Source organism: Trichomycterus rosablanca, chromosome 1, assembly GCF_030014385.1.
Source record: "Trichomycterus rosablanca isolate fTriRos1 chromosome 1, fTriRos1.hap1, whole genome shotgun sequence".
Classification (NCBI taxonomy): Eukaryota; Metazoa; Chordata; class Actinopteri; order Siluriformes; family Trichomycteridae; genus Trichomycterus; species Trichomycterus rosablanca.
In genome coordinates, this window is record NC_085988.1 from 55,154,344 (window position 1) to 55,174,351 (window position 20,008).

General features: G+C 37.3%; 1 protein-coding gene across 1 annotated transcript in view; it reads right to left on the reverse strand.

The window, feature by feature from the left end:
* Nucleotides 1–13,924: 13,924 nt before the first annotated feature.
* Nucleotides 13,925–20,008, reverse strand: part of snd1 (staphylococcal nuclease and tudor domain containing 1) — a 320,334-nt gene continuing 314,250 nt past the window's right edge. The window contains exon 24 of the mRNA XM_062994655.1: nt 13,925–14,711. Coding sequence (XP_062850725.1) covers nt 14,646–14,711 — 66 coding nt within the window. The 3' untranslated portion in view covers nt 13,925–14,645. The remainder of the gene's footprint in view (nt 14,712–20,008) is intronic.

Genomic DNA, 20,008 nt, shown 5'->3' on the forward strand with positions numbered 1-20,008 from the left:
CCCTGCAACCCATACTGAATGCCATACACTGATGGAACTATGACTATGACCTCTTACACACACAGACAGTCCCTCCCATTCCCATCAAATGGTTTCTGTTCGCATTTCTTACATTGGTGTGGCTGGCTGACGACATACATACTGCTAAAGTGCCAGACACAAAGCACATGAATCAAAAACATGTTCCATGAATTGATCACATAACAATGTCAGTAATCACCAGTCCATCAGGTGCAACCTGCTTTATTATACCTGCTCATCAGAGCCAAAGAGAACTCTAATGTCACCCCCTCCTGTTCCCTGGAGAAAGTAGCCTCCTGTAGAGCCACGTTGGACTGAGAGCACCCACAGAGTTCTTTTAGAACTGCAATAATCATAGCTGGATCACTCTTCTCCAAGCTGGAACCACACATGATCCCTTTCCTCGCTTCACCTTCTAGATGGTCAAACAGATCAATGGTAGAAAGATGAAGAACCCGCATACAGGCTTGCACCTTTTCTTTTCTATACCTTCCGGTAAACATGAGACACTTTCTGTCTTAAGGCACGAAAACCAATCACTCTGATGCAGGGATACTGGAAACACTAGGGACAGACATTGCTAATAACAAGACAGAGGGGCCCTCACTAGGTCCTGGCTGTATATCAGCTACTTGTTCCTGCTTTAATCTTGCATTATCTACCCTCAATTGCTCTACTACATCCCTGAGCTCTTGTAACTCTTCCTCTATTATGGACCAAGAAAAGAGACTTAAGGGAAAGTCTAAGAAAATAATTTATTATGGACAATAATAAAACTAACAAAGTCAACATACTTAAATGGGACAGAAAAGCCATACTGTTACACTTGTCAACTAAATGGGGAGTCCACATATTTAGATTGAAATTTACAAACAAAAAATAGAATTAAAAAAATTACCGTGAGGCAATTAATACACTGATGTACACTGATCAGCCATAACATTAAAACTACCTCAGTTTCTACACTCACTGTCCATTTTATCAGCTCCACTTGCTATATAGAAGCACTTTGTAGTTATACACTTACTGACTGTAGTCCATCTGTTTCTCTGCATGCTTTGTTAGCCCCCTTTCATGCTGTTCTTCAATGGTTAGAACTCTTCCAGGACCACTACAGAGCAGGTATTATTTAGGTGTTGGATCATTCTCAGCACTGCAGTGACACTGACATGGTGGTGGTGTGTTAGTGTGTGTTGTGTTGAGTTTTTAAACACCTCACTGTCACTGCTGGACTGAGAATAGTCCACAAACCAAAAATATATCCATCCAACAGCACCCTGTGGGCAGCGTCCTGTGACCACTGATGAAGATCTCAAAGATGTCCAACTCAAACAGCAGCAATAAATGAGTGATCCTCTCTGACTTTACATCTACAAGGTGAACAAATTAGGTAGGGGTGTCTAACAGAGTGGACAGTGAGTGGACACGGTATTTAAAACCTCCAGCAGCGCTGCTGTGTCTGATTCACTTATACCAGCACAACACACAATAGAACGACAAAGTGTTTCTCTAAGTGGAGCTGATAAAATGGACAGTGAGTGTAGAAACAAGGAGGTGGTTTTAATGTTATGGCTGATTGGTGTATCTACAAAACATTAAATGTTAAAAGTGCAAGTTTTCTCTGTATAGTGCTAAATCTATTAGTTGTAAAGAGATTTTCAGAATCTCTGTCACTCCAGTAATGTTTCTAATTTTATGAGGTAGGCTTTTAATGTGAAAAGTAACAAATGATAAATTCATAAAATGACTGGACTATCTGGTTTTCTTTATTTTATTTATTTCTGGCCACTTTAGCCTGATTACTTTTTAGGGTTTTATCTGACTAGTTATTTACTAATTAAACAACCCAGAAAAAAAAACATTTTGTCAAAAAAAAAACATTTCAATTAGACTTGTGAACTTGTCATTGGTTAATTGGTCTGAATTGCAAATGTGGCAACTGAAGAATGTTACATCCACTTCATAATACGAGTAAGTTCTACTTTATTATTTGATATTACTACCTCGAGTCCTCATCTACAGACAAATCTGCATTGCAGTGTTTAATGTGCCATAGCGACAGACTTTTAGAGTGTGGAGGGACACAGGAAAAACATCCAGTGATGTGCAGGATGTAGAACTTTCAGTCAGTCTCACACAAGCCTTCAGGTGCAGGATTAGGCAGGTATAAGTAATGGTGTGACATCCAGTTCGGCTAATCATATGTCAGTGATTGTCAGCCCTTTAGCTATACCTCTCTTATGTTAATGATTATGCTGTTTTAACTTAGACAATTAGTTACCTGGTTGTTTTGCTTGTAATGTATTTGTGAAAAATGTGATCTGGCGACAGATAAACAAGATGATGGACCATGAGTGCATGTTCCTGTTTTGCCCCTCAGCCCTGTATCTGAAGCTGAGCATCAGTTAAACTGAGATAAAAGAGACCTCACTCTCTAATTATTTACACACATACACAAGTTACCAAGAGGTCTTGATTCTCTGAAGCTTACATCATGCTTTTGCTTTGCCAGCACAATGTGGAATTAATGCTGCAGCTAATGTAGACTGTTCTCTAATCTAATTAATGTAACCTGGACATGGTGGAAAATATGTCTAATATGCTGATGGGGTTAAATGCTTTAAATAAACACTATCCCTTAAAGTTGTTTGTTTATTTCAGTTTTTAAACACATTTTTATAATTCATTGCAGTTGTTTAGAACTGTAAAATAGGCATTATTCATTCATTCATTCATTCATTGTTTTAAAGCTGCTTTATTCTATTCAGGGTTGTGGTGGGTCTGATTTATTGGGCGAAAGGTAGGAAACACTCTGGACAGGTCACCAATCCATCACAGGGCAAACATGCATATACATATTCACACCAACATTCACACCTATGGCAATTTTGTATCTCCCATTAACCTGACTGCATGACCTTGGACTGTGGAAGGAAAATGGAGCATCCAGAAGTAACCCACACAGACACTGGGAGCACATGCAAACTCCACACAGAAAGGACCCAGACCACTCCACCCAGGACCTTTTAAACCAGGTACGTTCTTGCTGTGAGGTGACAGTGCTACCCACCGAGCTACCGTGCTGCCTCAAAATACACAATATAAAATACACCCATCAGCCATAACATTATAACCACCTCCTTGTTTCTACACTCACTGTCCATTTTATCAGCTCTACTTACCATATAGAAGCACTTTGTAATTCTACAATTACTTACTGTAGTCCATCAGTTTCTCTGCATGCTTTGTTAGCCCCCTTTCATGCTGTTCTTCAGTGGTCAGGACTCTCCCAGGACCACTACAGAGCAGGTATTATTTAATTGGTGGATTATTCTCAGTGCTGCAGTGACACTTACATCGTGGTGGTGTGTTAGTGTGTGCTGTGCTGGTATGAGTGGATAAGAAACAGATATGCTGATGGAGCTTTTAAACACCTCACTGTCACTGCTGGACTGAGAATAGTCCACCAACCAAAAATATCCAGCCAACAGTGCCCCGTGGGCAGCGTCCTATAACCACTGATGAAGGTCTAGAAGATGACCAACTCAAATAGCAGCAATAGAGGAGCGATCGTCTCTGACTTTACATCTACAAGGTGTAATCTTTCAACAGTGCAGCAACAATTTGAGAAAAGCTTATTGTTGTACCAGCTTGACTGGGCCCCTGTGCACAAAGTAAGGTAAACAAAAATTACTGCTTATTATTGTACAAACTTAAGGTCAGTTGTTAAATATTTTTGGCCATATAATGCACACAAACTGCAATTAAAATTGAGGTTATATTTGAATGTTTTGATGCAAAGTTTCTTTTTATAATAAAGGATTTGTGCTTAGTTGATGCAGTGGTCTGTTACGCTAGCCCACCACTACTGAGATTACTGATATGGGCTACTGATTGGCCGGGTGTCTACACAGACAAGATTTCCTATGTCCACATACATGTATAAAAATATTAGTTAATTATTAAAAAAATGATTATTAAAAGGATTTATACAAGTATATTACAAAAATAGTAAAGCAATATTACAAAGTGCCAATCAATAGCAGGACAACAGACAAATTTACTTAATTAAACTTGTAAGGTAATTTAAGGTAATCTACCTTTTTCATGTTTTTTGGACTGAAGGAAATAGAGTAAACCACTGAGAACAGCGGAAGAACAGATGCCAGAGGCTACATTCTATTTACTATTTTTTTTTAATGTATGCATTTTCTCACAATTTAGCGTAGTCTATTTGTCGTCTGCTACTGGGGGATCCCTGATTGCAGTCAAAGTGTGTATATTGCTGCTCACGCGCCCTCCGACCCACGCACAGCCCTTAGCAGAACCCTTTTTCACCTATGCATTCTGCACAGGCTCCTCTCTATCTGCCAATCAGGGTCCTTACACAGCGTTTGAAGACCCCAAGGACATAATCCGGTCATCCCGCCCTAGCAGAAAGGTGTCTGCTAGAGGCACTGCCAATTATGCCTGCTGGATGGCGCCCAGTTGACCGTTGGCAACGCCGAGTTTCGGACCGAGGAGTTCAGAATCACGGTGCTGGTGTGCTAGCGGAATATCCCGCTGCGCCACATCGTGCCATTTAAATAACAATGATATTATTATTTAAAAAATTCTATTGGAAATGGAATTAGGTGGTGCCTCTTACTTTGCACCTGTGCTAGCTTGAGCGTAAAGCACCGCATAGTTTTACCACACTCGAAGTTCAATCTGAATGAACTTTAACTCAGTTTGCCATGGTCTTTTTTGAAGCACTGCTAATATTTATTTATTTATTTGGGATTTTCATTTTCATTTTTATGGTTGCAAGGAATGTTAATACTGTTCTTGTGTTGTCTTGTGTAAGGATTTCTGGTTTCAGGCATGTGCACTTGTTGTCTTTCCTTTGTGTATTTAGGGCATTCTATCAAAATGTGTTTTATAGTTGTAATTGTTTGGCAGGTTTCACATGTTGGTGGGTTTTCTCCTTTTACCAGGTATTGGTGGGTTACCCTGGGCACTGCTAATAAGACAATTTGTTTATATGACAGTCTAAAGCAAATCATTGTGGGGGAAAATGGCATGGCGACTAGTAAGCTGCGAAATAGCAAGACTTGCAAGGGCTTGCATTTTAACATTTATTAATCCTGGAATTGTTTGCTGTGGCTTTATAGCTTTTTAATAATATTTAATGTGCCCTATGATTGAAAAATAAAGTTTTATGTACACACTTCCCCTTTTTAAAATCTTCATATGTCTACAAATGTTTACATAGAACTAGCAGTAAAAAGCAATTACAAACAAAAGATATTGATGAGATGTTGGTATTGCAGGTCTGCTTTATAACTGTTTTAAACTCCTTAAAACTCTAAATCTTTGTTGAACTTTGTTGAACCTAGACATGTACAAAGCTCTTCTTAGCATATCTAGATTAAAGTATGTAAAGCAGGGGATAGAGAGAAAAGAAAAATAGAGAGAAACAGAATGTGTTGGTACAAAACTGGAAGTGCACAGGAGAACTGTAAGATGAGAAAGAAGAAATTTTCACATACTGCTGTTCTGTTGTTGGTGTCTGCAGGGAGATACTGTATGTGTGAAGTGTTTTCTGTGAAGTCTGTGCACTTTATATGCTGCCTTTAGAGAAAATTTTGAAATGTTTCATATTAAAGATGCCATTACTCAAAAAAAAAAAAATCAGGCATATAGGATTTACGTGCTTGTTAAAATCTCATTCATTCATTCATTGTCTGTTTTACAGCTGCTTTATCTTATTCAGTCACGGCGGGGCTGATTTAGGGTAATTATTGTAAATGCATGTCTTTGGACTTGTAGGAGGAAACCGGAGCACCTGCAGGAAACCCAAAGCAGACACAGGGAGAACAAACTATATCAGTATATAGTTCAATAACTTCAATAATTTCCTTCGGGATAAATAAAGTATCCATCCATCCATCCATCCATCCATCCATCTAAACTCTACACAGAAAGGACCCAGACCACTAAACCTGAGACTCGAATCCCAGGTCTCCTGCAAAGCTACCCACTGAGCCATTGTTCTGTCCTGCTTGTTAAACTGAAAAAGCATTTTCTTCTGACCAGCACTAGCACCAATTCTGAAAATGATCCTAGTGCTTTTAAGATTTTAAGCTTTATAAGCTCTTTTTTTCTGATCTAAGCTGTATATTATAGTGTAGCTAAACATTTAACCAGAATAGCACTCATTCTTCATAACATATGCATTGGTATATAGTAGTATTTTTAAATTTTAACCCCTCTTGAATTGCTTAACAAATTTACATTAATTACATATCTTGGTACCTACAGTATGTGTCAGCATTGTGTACAACCCCAAATCAGAAAAAGTTGGGACAAGTATGAAAAATGTAAATACAATAAAAATGCAGTGTTACTCACATTTACTTTGACTTTTATTTGATTACAAATAGTCTGAACCCAAGATATTTTATGTTTGTTTGTTTTTTTTTTTTTTTTGCTTAACTTCATTTGTTAATATACCTCCATTCCTGCATTTCGGGCCTGCAACACATTCCAAAAAAATTGGGATGGGGGCCATTTAGGGCTAGTAATGAGGTGAAAAAACTAAATAATTATGTGATACCAAACAGGTGACGTCAACAGGTGATTGTAATCATGGTTTGGAACAAAAGCAGCATCCAGGAAAGGCTGAGTCTTTGATGAGCAAAGTTTGTCAACAAATGAGTAAGAAAATGATTGAAATGTTTAAAAACAATGTACCTTAAAGAAAGATCAGAAGGGATTTGCATATTTCTCCCTCTACAATGCATAATATCATTAAACGATTTAAGGAATTGGGAGGAATTTCAGTGCATAAAGGCCAAGGGAGCAAGCTTAAGCTGAACGCCTGTGATCAGACGGCACCGCATCAAGAACCGCCACTCAACAATAGCTGATATAACCACATGGGCAAGGGATTACTTTGGCAAACCTTTGTGAAGCACTACAATACAGAGTTACATGCACAAATGCCACTTAAAACTTTACTGTGCAAAAAAGAAGCCTTATGTTAACCATGTCCAGAAGCGCCGTCGACTTCTCTGGGCTCTGAGGCATCTAGAATGGACCATCACACGGTGGAAATGTGTATTGTGGTCTTTTTTAAAAAAAATGGACACCATGCGCTCCAGACCAAAGACAAAAAGGACCATCCAGACTGTTCAAAATCAGCAACAAGTTCAAAAGCCAGGGTCTGTCATGGTATGAGGCTGTGTCAGTGCCCTTGGCAAAGGTCATTTACCCTTCTGTGATGCAGCATTAATGCAGAAAAGTACATTGAGATCTTAGAGCAACATATGCTGCCTTCAAGACGTCATCTTTTCCAGAGAAAGCCATGCATTTTTCAACAAGACAATGCAAAACCACATGCTGCACACATTACAAAGGCATGGCAGCGGAAGAAAAGGGTATGGGTACTAGACTGGCCTGCCTGCAGTCCTGACCTGTCCCCAATAGAGAATGTGTGGAGAATTTTGAAATGAAAAATGCGACAATGACGACCCCGTACTGTTGCACATCTTAAGACGTGTTTGCAGGAAGAATGGGACAAAATAAAAGCTGAAACACTAAATCACTTGGTATCCTCGGTGCCAAAACATCTTTTAAGTGTGGTGAAAAGGAATGGCAAAATTACAAAGTGGTAGTGCTTTACCGTCCCAACGTTTTTCAGGCCTGAAATGCAGGAATGGATGTTTATTAATAAATGAAATGAAGTTGAGCAGATAGGCTAAAAAAAGTATGCAGAGAAACAGATGGACTACAGTCAGTAATTGTAGAACTACAAAGTGCTTCTATATGGTAAGTGGAGCTAATAAAATGGACAGTGAGTGTAGAAACAAGAAGGTGGTTTTAATGTTATGGCTGATCTGTATATATATATACAGTATATACTGTATATATACAGTATGTATATACTTGCTTTTGGCCATATTGTATATTTGAGCCCAACACTGGCATTTTGGTAGGTGAATCAATTCTTTAACCCTGGATAACAATTCTTACTATAAATGCAACCCCTTTTTACACGACTTTGGTGTGTGTCTGTTGAATTTTGTGCCATGTTTTACCATAGAGATCATTTTAGTCTGTTGATGTGCAGCGCCTACCCAGACCACTCCACTTAGGAATCAATCCCAGGACCTTTTTGCTGTGAGGCAACCAGTGAAGGTCAGGTCGTTACTCTAATCTGACCGCATTTTTCAATAACGAGTAATCTAACGCGTTACTATTTCCAATCCAATAATCAGATTAAAGTTACTTATCCAAGTTACTGTGCGTTACTATTTTTGTCATTTTCCTTAGTAAAAAGATATATATTTGCTTATTCCGCTTCAATCGCAGCTCCAGTTGCATTATGGGATACATTAGCAGACCGCATTATATAACTAATAAAGTAACTTGTAATCTAACTTAGTTACTTTTGAAATCAAGTAATCCATAAAGTAACTAAGTTACTTTTTAAAGGAGTAATCAGTAATCAGATTACTTTTTCAAGGTAACTATGCCATCACTGGAGGCAACAGTGCTACCCACCGCATCACAGTGTCTTACTAGTTAAATAAGATATTTCAGTTGTTATATTTTAATACATTTTTGAAAAAATGTCCCCACTTTATCTATCATAACCAGCAGGTATTTAACTTCTGTTCTGGTCTGACTGTCCACGTGATCATGGAGAAAACAGGAATTGTCAAACTAGTTGACCTTTCATTGTTCCAATGCCTGTATCATTTGTGGGTACTTTCAGCATTATACAGGTGTTAGCATGGGTACTTCAACTGGACTTTGCAGCCCACTACACAGACAGGTTTGATGCATGGTGTGTTTTGAAACATTTACCCCATTACCAGTATTACAGCTGTTTGCAGTCGCTAAGACCCAATTTCTAAAACTATGTCTCCTTTTGTCAAAACTTTACACACAACATGCCAAACATCTCACACTTTTGGAAAAAGCAAACACTTCCAAAACATCCAAAACTCTGCAACTGTTGTTAAAATTGTATTTTTGCATCCAAACTCTACACACAGATATCAAATGAACAGCTTTTGCTACGTAACAGTTTCACACTGATGTGATAAATGGAAAACATCACATGGCTTGTAACTCTGACAAAAAAATGACTGTGCATTGTGTCTTCTGTTTGGGTCTGGCCACAAGACTTCACAGGCGATGTCCTCTCTGGCCAGACAGTGGGGTTGGGGATCATGCTTCCACCTCCATGCCGAAAAGAACTCCTCAATATGACTGAGGAATGGAGAGTATGGCAGGTAAAGCACAACAAATCGCTGGTATTTAGTAAACCAATTGTGCACCTGAGCAGCCCAGTAAAAATTTGCATTGTTTCAGATGACAACAAACCTGGACTGCTCTGGTCCATCCCCTGGGTGATGGGGAATTAGTATGTTGTGCATTGTGATGAGGTAGGGGATGATATGGGCAGTGCTGTAGGGACCAAGAGTAGCATGATGATGAATAACACCATTTTGTCTCATGGCTGCACACATTGTGATGTTCCCACCACGCTGCCAGGGTCACCAACGATCACATGGTGTCCTATGATGTTACCTACCCTGCACCTTGTTTTGGCAAGGTTGAAGCCAGCTTCAGCAATGTAAAGGAACTTGTATTCCTGATGAAATAAAGTTTTAATACAAATAAATCATTGAGGATATGAGTGTAAGAGTAAAGAAGCCTTTCTATGATACTGTACTGAGACCTTGGATCTCACAGTCTTGGGCCTTAGAATGGATTTTTTGTAGAAGATTATAATGCAAATTTGATGTCTTTTCAAGAGACAACCCAGATAAGCTCACTAATTGGATGTTGCTAAACATGACATTGTCAAAAATGATGTGCTGTTGTAGTTCTTGAAAACACATGCTATTGTTTGCTCTGAGCATGTTTACTATGACCTGTTTTTGCTCTGGAGTGAATAGCCATCTTCTTCCTCCAAAAAACATGATGTGTATGGTTTTTCAGCATGAAATAAATTGTGCAGTGGTATACACAATTCGGCTCTGTGAGTTCACTAGTTACAGTATAGAGGACAGGTCTACTTACTTATTCTGAAATGTTCGCATGATGCTTGTTACAGTGTAGCGGCTCAAATTAGGTTGGACCCTCTGCCTAGCCTCCCGAAAACTCAACCCATGGTTGACCACCAAATATCCAAAGTGGCAAAAGTGGTTGCTTGTCATCTTCCTCATTCTCTCTGTCCAGTACTGACCTCCACTGTTGTGCAAACCAGCATATGTAACATGTGGCCTCTTTGTAGGGCTCAGTCTCTGATTTCCAAAGGTTTGTAGTAATTAGCCAGAAGTGTTTTCATCTGTGAGAACGGGTTTTGGATAATTGGTAGGTGGGTGTGGTAGTTTCATGGCAGTGTTTTCCAAAAGAAGTTTCAGTTTTGAATGGTGTGTTTAATGTCAGGAACTTTGTTTAGTGTTTTGCAAAAAGTGTGTTTTAGAATTGCTAAATGAGCATAAGGCAGAGAATGTGCTTATACTGTAGTTTAGTGTACCAGGTCAATAGATAGGCTACATGAGTTAGTGGTTTTTAAAACTACATGATCTGCAAATTTAAGCCACAGTAGCACGCCCCCCTGTTGTTTTATACCATTCCTTTATGAACGTCACTCGGGTGTTTATGCTGCCAGTATCTATTGTATTCAATGTGTATTATGAGTAACTACAATCAACCCAACATTTATTATATAATATAAGTTTTAGAACTTAATACTTATTGCCATTATAAAACATTTTGCTCTTCAGACAAGAATAAAATTGTAGGTATAGTTGAATTCGGCTTCAATAGCAGGCTTACATTGTTCTTTTGCCTAGGGGATTAAAAAGAATAAAGACTAAGACACAATGATGCAACAGCTCTTTCCTCTGCCAGTAAATAATGTGAATGTGAATTGGTCTAACTATTCTTCATCTTTTGTTTTGCAAAAAAAAGAAGAAGCAGGAATCATGACCGTAAGGCTCAACAAGCTGCTTCTGATACTGTAAGGAAGTTTTTTTTTTTCTATTTTTAAAGATTCACTTTAACATTGTTTTTACAGTGATATTTTCTTCTTTAACCCAAACAGACTATTAAATTAATACATTTATTTATTTATTAGGATTTTAACATCATGTGTTACACATCTTGGTTACATTCATGACAGAGCAGGTAGTTACTCATCACACAGGATTCATCAGTTCAACACAGTCATGGACAATTTTGTATCTTCAATTCACCTCACTTGCATGTTTTGGACTATGAAAGGAAACTGGAGCTCCCAGAGGAAACCCACACAGACAAGGGTAGAACATGCAAACTTCACACAGAAAAGACCCAGATCACTTCACCTGGGAATTGAACCCAGGACCTTCTTGCTGTAAGGCAACAAACAGTGTTACCCACCGATCCACCGTGCCACCCATAAATTAATACAAACAGTGTGTAAAGTAACAAACCTAGGTTAATTCAGACCAGATATTTTTATAAAGGTAAAAAAAGCTACATAAATTTTTTGATAGGTGAAAGAACAATAAGCTAAGGTTTTAAGGCTTTTTTTTGAGACAATGGCTGTGTCTGAAATCACATACTTAAACACTACGTACTAAATTTGAGGCAGTGCACACTGCTCGGCCGGTAAAGCAGTACGCTCTTTTAGTACGCAAGTGTGCAGTATGCACGCAACCTCAGACATACTACATCTGCTATCTATGTCCACATGACGTCACATCGCCACAGTTATAACCATTTTAAAATCAGACAAAATTAATTCTGTTGTTCTCCACAAAGCTACTCATATCGTTATTCAGGGTTGTACTTAATCATAAAATTTTTAATTGTCTTACTCCGTTTTCCATCTTTGCTACAAATGCCTTTGCAGCTCCAGTTCAATTATGGGTTGAGATTATCAGACCACAGTGTGCTGTATTGCATACTCATGAATGGCCACCCATGCAGTAGGTCATCTGGATACTTTTCAGGTACTGTTTAATAAATACTACGTATTCGGGTACACTACCTATTCTCGCGTACTGCTTTGCCATACTGCTTTCGCATACTTTTCAGTATGGAAGTATGAGATTTCAAATGCAGCCAATGACAAAGTTTAGAAATGCTGTGGTACAGTGTCATGGGTATTACAAGTGTTTGGCGACATAGAAAATAGAAAATGTGAGAAACGCATAAGAAAATGTAGACAAACACCAAAATTGCAGGAAAATTAGAAATATAAAGAAAGATTAAGATACAAAAGAATAAGAAGGATAAAAAGGAAATAAGACAACAACAAATAAAAAAAGTCAAATAAAAAGATAAAAAGACAGTGAAGCAAATGGGTAACAAAGACATAGCTAAAGAAGAAAAAAGAAAACAAGAGAAGACATAGATGTGGCTTAACAACTGCAACAGTAAAAAATTAATTACCACAAACACAAAAAACAAAGACAAATATTAACTTAAAATATGAAAATGACAAAGATGAAGAAATACACTGATCAGACATAACATTATGACCACCTCCTTGTTTCTACACTCACTGTCCATTTTATCAGCTCCACTTACCATATAGGAGCGCACTTTGTAGTTCTACAATTACTGACTGTAGTCCATCTGTTTCTCTGCATGCTTTGTTAGCCCCCTTTCACCCAGTTCTTCAATGGTCAGGACTCTCCCAGGACCACCAGTGTAGGTATTATTTGGGTGGTGGATCATTCTCAGCACTGCAGTGACACTGACATGGTGGTGGTGTGTTAGTGTGTGTTGTGCTGGTATGAGTGGATCAGACACAACAGCGCTGCTGGAGTTTTTTAAAGACCTCACTGTCACTGCTGGTCTGAGAATAGTCCACCAACCAAAAATATCCAGCCAATAGTGCCCCGTGGGCAGCGTCCTGTGACCACTGATGAAGGTCTAGAAGATGAGCAACTCAAACAGCAGCAATAGATGAGCGATCGTCTCTGACTTTACATCTACAAGGGAGACCAACTAGGTAGGAGTGTCTAAAAGAGTGGACATTGAGTGGACGCCAGTTCAAAAACTCCAGCAGCGCTGCTGTGTCTGATCCACTCATACCAGCACAACACACAGTAACACACCACCACCATGTCAATGTCACTGCAGTCCTGAGAATAAATAATAACACCAAAATAATACCTGGTGCCCTTGTGGAGGTCCTCACCATTGAAGAACAGGTTAAAAGGGTGCTAACAAAGCACGCAGAGAAACGGACTACAATCAGTAATTGTAGAACTACAAAGTGCTTCTATATGGTAAGTGGAGCTGATAAAATGGACAGTGAGTGTAGAAACAAGGAGGTGGTTTTAATGTTATGGTTGATCGGTGTAGATAAAGCAGTGAATAAAGTGGAAATCACAGATAAAGAACAAGTAAAGACAAAAGGGAAGATCATTAGGTAAAATAAGAAAACTATAAATAAAAAAATAACAGTAAAAAAAATAATGACCTTAAGTAACAACGAGAGCAAGATTCTGCAAGTTGGGAGGAACATTTACAGATGGTCTGTTAGATCAGCCACAATGAGGACTGTGTTTTCATTATCACAGAACCAAATGTGGTTTGAAACATATTTTGGTTGTAAATTATTAATTGTGTCTCATTTTGACTTCAAATGGCTTAAAGGGAAACATGCTCAGCCTCATGAAATATAGATCTTTGCTTTAGTTTCTTAAAAAGCACAAATCAATACATTAGTTAAATAAGAGTAAAGCATATTGGATTACTCACACAATAATTGATACAATCAGTGGTAAGATTTCCATAATTATAATCTATTATAATGAGAAAAAATAATTAGACAATATTAGGCAGCATATTCATGTTTATTAGAACATCATTACTAAGAACAATAATTGCAGTGAGACAGAGATGAAATGTTGCACATTTTATTTAGCAGATTTAAATACAATACAGGTCGCTGTTGAAAGAAATAACTTCAAACACTTTAGCTGCTGGTCTGATAGGAGAAAGAGAGACACAGGGAGGATGTAAAGTAATGACTGCAATGTGTAAACATTCCAGAGGAGCAGAATGAATGCTTGTCAAGGCGTTGGCAGCTTTTATTTTGCCACAAAGAGAAAATACACAATCCTTACACAAAAATCATTCATACATTAAAAATACACTCATTAGTTTCACACTGAGTGTGCTTATCTAACATTATCCATCTACACTGAAATCTAGAACTTTGTGTCTCATAATTGATGCATGTACTTATAAGGAAGCTTATAGAGTTCATTATGCCTCTGTGTAAACCCCTCCCTCTGAGCAGTACAATAAAATAAGCATGAGCGAGCATGTATGTATCTATGTATATACGAACGTGTGTGTGTGTGTTTAAATCCTATGGGGAAATGAATGTAGAAATAAAGACTGGCTAAAACATTATGCTACATTGGTCCTTTTATAAGCATCACCTGTAGCCCACTCTCTTAAACAGAACAAAAACGGGAAAATGCACGGAGTGTGAATTAAACCGAGATGAATGCTTCCAAGTTACCAAAAAATAAGACGGTATAATATTTTGTTGACATGATTTTCTGTTTCTCCTTGCAAAAGCATCTTCCATGTAGTCACTGGAATGGCAGGACTTAGCGCCTGTACCCGAACTCATCTGCATCGTCAGCACGGAAGTCTCCATAACGCCAAATGTTGAGCTAAAACAAAAGATAAAAAGTGCACTAAGAATCACACTGCACCAAAATATCAAAAATAATTAAACTGTACTAAAAGCATAAAATATAGGAAAGCCAGGGAAGAGCTTTTTTGAGTTACTGGCAGGTGTGCATTAGTTACTCAATAAGAAGCTTCTAAAGTTGACCTTGGCAAAATGCATCAATTTTCTTGGTGGAAAGTAATACAGGATGATAATCAAGTAAGTAACATTTTAGGCTGGTATATTTATACCATCACAGTAGCTATGTAAACATCGAATGAGAAAACTGAAATTAAGTAATAACAGATTTTATTTATTATGTTTATTAGGATTTTACCGTCATGTTTTACACACTTTGGTTACATTCATGACAGGAACGGTAGTTACTCATTACACAAGATTCATCAGTTCACAAGTTTAATGTCAAACACAGTCATGGATAATTTTGTATCTCCAATTCACCTCACTGCATGTCTTTGGACTGTGTGAGTAAACTTGTGTTACAGCTCGGGGTTCTAAGAAATTGTAAGAATCAGCTTTTTTGTTTTATCAGTGTTTTTTTTTTTTTTTTTAATCATATGTGTGTTATTTTTGGTGTATAAGTATCAAAAACAACCCTATAATTTTACATAAGCCTAAAACACATGCAAGTGGGTCAAAGACGAGACGTAACTTTTTAGTGTCCCCACTTGATAAATAATATACAATTATATTAATATAAGTGGATATACCTTCAATCTACTCCATTTGTACATCTTTACTGAAACCTAAAGTAATTTTTACGGAAAATGTATGATTTGAAACCCCCAAAATGTCATTCAGTGCAACGGTCCCCCTACCTGTTTAAGTAATAAAACATTAAGAAAAAACTAATTAATCTCAAGTAAAACTTAAAATTTACTGCTTTGGCATAATTGTACAAATGTCATGTGTGACATATTAAATAATATTCAATCAGATGTGTTTTTTAATATTAATAATATTCAGGATACTTTCAGTCCCCATTTTCCCAATCTTCAGTTGTCATTCAGTACAACGTTAATAAAAAGCCTTATTTTAATATGCAATCAAGCTACTGCAGTCATGTGACCAATTATAACAACAAAAGAAGACTCCTGGGGACCCTTCAGCACACACACGAGGTCAATGCATTTTAACATTATTTGATAAAAATGTCTTTTACACAGTCTTTTACACTTTTACACAGTACATTATTAAAGAACAAAACTGAGTGTCATTCAGTACAACACAGAAAACGTAACATTACGGTTAATCTTGTAAACAAACAAGGTTATTAACATTTAAATGTGAATATGTGTAGAAATGTCTTTTACACAGTCTTTTACACTTTTACACAGTACATTAAAGAACAAAACTGAGTGTCATTCAGTACAACACAGAAAACGTAATATTACGGTTAATCTTGTAAACAAACAAGGTTATTAACATTTAAATGTGAATATGTGTAGAAATGTCTTTGAGCTAAGGTCAATGTTAGCTTTTGCTAACCACTGGGATAACTGTAAAATGTGCTAAAGTAAAATTTCTGTCATTCAGTACAACAACAGTCATTCAGTGCAACAGAATTTCGCTGTTGCACTAAATTGACAATGACATTGTTATACTGACTTTATAATGTTTTAAAATGATTTTTTTAAACAAAATTGAAACAGAAATTCCTTTGTGTGGCCAAATCCACCTGATGAAATTTACTACCTTAAGTCTGATGTCAAAATCATAACTGCAGAACTAAAGCCATGTACAGCAAGAACCTCAAGGTTAACAACAAAAGATAAAATGCGACTTCAAATGGTTTTCACGGCTGAATGAATTTAGATTTACTGCAGCAACTTTTTCACGTGTTATGACACAAATTCCACACTTCCACACTGTTCTGGTGCCTTACAAGTTGTTATGATGGCTTCATTAGCTATGTTTTAATATTAATATGCTTTATGAATATATTGAAATGCTTTAACAGCAACCATTTTTTCATGCTATGACAGGACTTCAAATGATCTTATGTTACATCACTTTTATGCAAGTTTCTTGTTTTATTTCAGAATAAAGTTTAAGTTTTTGATTGCCTTACTTTTTTCATGATGTAGTTTGTTTGTTTATTAGAATTTTAACGTCATGTTTTACACTTTCGGTTACATTCATGACAGGAAACGGTACTTTATCTTCACACAAGGTTCATTAGTTCACAAGGCTTTATCAAACACAGTCATGGACAATTTAGTGTGTCCAATTCACCTCACTGGCATGTTTTTGGACTGTGGGAGGAAACCGGAGCTCCCGGAGTAAACCCACGCAGACACAGGGAGAACATGCAAACTCATGATGTAGTAATATTATAACACATACTTGCCACTGGTGTGGCATATTTTCATTCTACTACTGCTACTTTAATCAATAAAGAACTTAAAAACAAATTAAGTCATGAATATTCTGATGTAACAGGATAATTTGGAGTATGTCATTCAGTGCAACATAAAATCATCATACAGTGCAACAAAAACATTTGCTTAAAATAACTGTAATAAGTAATTATTATATATTTTTTTCATGTGAATGCAAGAGAATCCAGGCCTGCTTCATAGAAAACCGAGTTTGATTAGGTTTTAAATAGAATAGAATGTGTAGCAAAAACATCTTGTATACAAATAAACAAAATCCCAAGACGCATTAGAGTACAAACAATGCACAGAAAATTCAAAACAAAGTACAGTTTCTTCTGAGGTTTTAAATCTTTTGTAAGAGATATACTAAACTTATACATTTGAAATGGCTAAGATTGTTCCTTGTGTGTGTATTTTGTCATAAATTAGTCGTTGCACTGAATGACATTTTTGTGCCCTTGTTGTGTGTCAACAACACTAAAATTATCAAATAAGCAAAATGCTGAGAAAAAAAAATACATATTTACATAGGTGACACATTTGTGCACAATATTATAAAAAATTATACAATTTAACCATTTTATTTTTTTGGTACTTGGAACACCCTATTCATCTTTCACCCAAGTACACTGGACCATGGAACACATTAACAGGTTTCCCATACATCCTTATGGGAAAAAATACCTTAAATACCTTAAAACTTCCAGAACCAATTGACGTTGAGTTTCAAGGTACCACTGTAGTTTCTGCCCACAGCATCAAAATGGCTGTTTGTGTATTTTTAATTACCTTTAGGAAGCTACAGTTTAAAGTTCGATTAATCTCCTATTATGTTAAGTGTGCAGTTAGCATGAAGTCATTACTGTAATCTCCAGAAGCTCCCGAAGGAAACCCACGCAGACACTGGGAGAACATGCAAACTCCACACAGAAAGGACCTGGACCGCCCCACCTAGGGATCAAAACCAGGACCTTCTTGCTGTGAGGCGACAGTGCTACCCTCCAAGCCACCGTGCCACCCAATAACACAGATTTTAAAGTTTCTTTTTATCGAGGAACACAAAACAAACTTGGTAATTACTTTAAAGTGGGGACCGAATTACAAAAAAGGGCCACAAACAAAAGGCTAAATTATTCTGATGATGGGTATTAAAGACCATTGAAAATGTTTGTTATGAAATGCTTTCTTTCCACAGTAAACACACAAGAATTATATCTGACAGAGTTTAGTAATTAGTAATTTTCTAAGAGTTTCATCCACTTGAGCATTGTTAAGAATTTACTTACACTAATTATACTTGACCATTAAGGAAGGTCTTGGACATTTTTTAATTATTTGGGTTATAAAGACCAAAATGACTCATGTGAAGAAGATGCTCCGATCTTGAAGCTGTTGTCAAATCTTTGTACAAAAAAATTGACTATTTTGTGAATGAGATTTGAATTTTAGTTTTTAATACATTGCAGAAAAACCCTAGCTTTTTACTTTTATTGGTAAACCCATGTTTTAATTGTTGGTATTTTAGACTGATGGGTAAAAATAGCAATTATATATCCATTTAAAATCAAGCCCACAACACAAAGCATTTTATACTACAGTGGTACCTTTTTTTTATTTTTATTTTTTTATCTACTTTTCCCCCCCAATTTTTATCCCCTAATCTCGTCGTGTCCAATTACCCTGAATGCATTCGACCCCTCACCGCTGACTGAGGACACCTCTCAACTGACATACGCCCCCTCCGGCACGCAATCAGTACAGCCTGCATTTTTCACCTGCACGAGCCGAGTTCATACACCGAGAGACAGTGCGCACGGAGGGTCACACCCCCCTAAATGTTATTCCTCAAGCCCTGTGCAGGCACCGTCAGTCAACCAGCAGGGGCCGCAGTTGTACCAGTTATGAGAACCTATGCTCCGACTTCTACCCCTAACCCTGAACAACAGCCAAATGTTGTTCATGCTGCTGCCCAACCCAGTCGGAAAGGTAGAGCCGAGTTTCGATACGATGTATCTGGTGAGCTAGTGTACTTTACCGCTGCGCCACCTGAGCGGCATCTACAGTGGTACCTTGTTTGTTTGTTTGGGCTTATTGCCATATCAGCAATGTATTGGCTATTTTATGGCAAGGACAGGTATTTGAACTGTAAAATATTACATGTTCATTTCATTTGTTTTAAATTTAGACTTCCTAAAAAATTAACAATTTTAACTGGAGGAATCCTCTCAAACAGTACTTTTATATTCTGTGGTACCTTGTAACTCACCGTCCTCTAAACTCCAAATCTTTGAAACTCAACGGCCTTCGTTAAGAAATTTTTACCCTTAAACTCAATGTGTTCAGTTTGTTTTTTTAAAATGTATTTATTTAATTTCAAATTAACAATGAACAGTTGCTTTGTTCAGCGCTCGGCTTGAGCGGTGCAGTAAGACGTCATCAAAGTGAGACGAATTTGCATTTGTGCTGAATAACCATCAGATTCACTCTGAAAGCTTCACAAGTATCTGTTCAGCTGGATTTTCCTCACTGTTTCACTTTTAAACTTGTGTTACAGCTCGGGGTTCTGAGAAACTGTAAGAATCAGCTTTTTATTTTAGTGTGTTTATATCATGTGTGTTATCTTTGGTGTGTAAGTGTTAAAACAACCCTATTATTTTACATTAGTCTAAAATATATGCAGTTCTACAGGACCATGGAATGCATTAACAGGTTTCCCATACATCCTTATGGAAAAAAATACCTTGAAACTCAACACCACTCACAGAACCAATTGACGCCGAGTTTCAAGGTACCACCGTAGTAGCAAATGACTGCAGGTGAAAGCTCTCTAAAACTCTAGTTTCTGCCCACAGCCTATCAAATTTGCTGTTTGTGTATTTTTAATTACCTTTAGGAA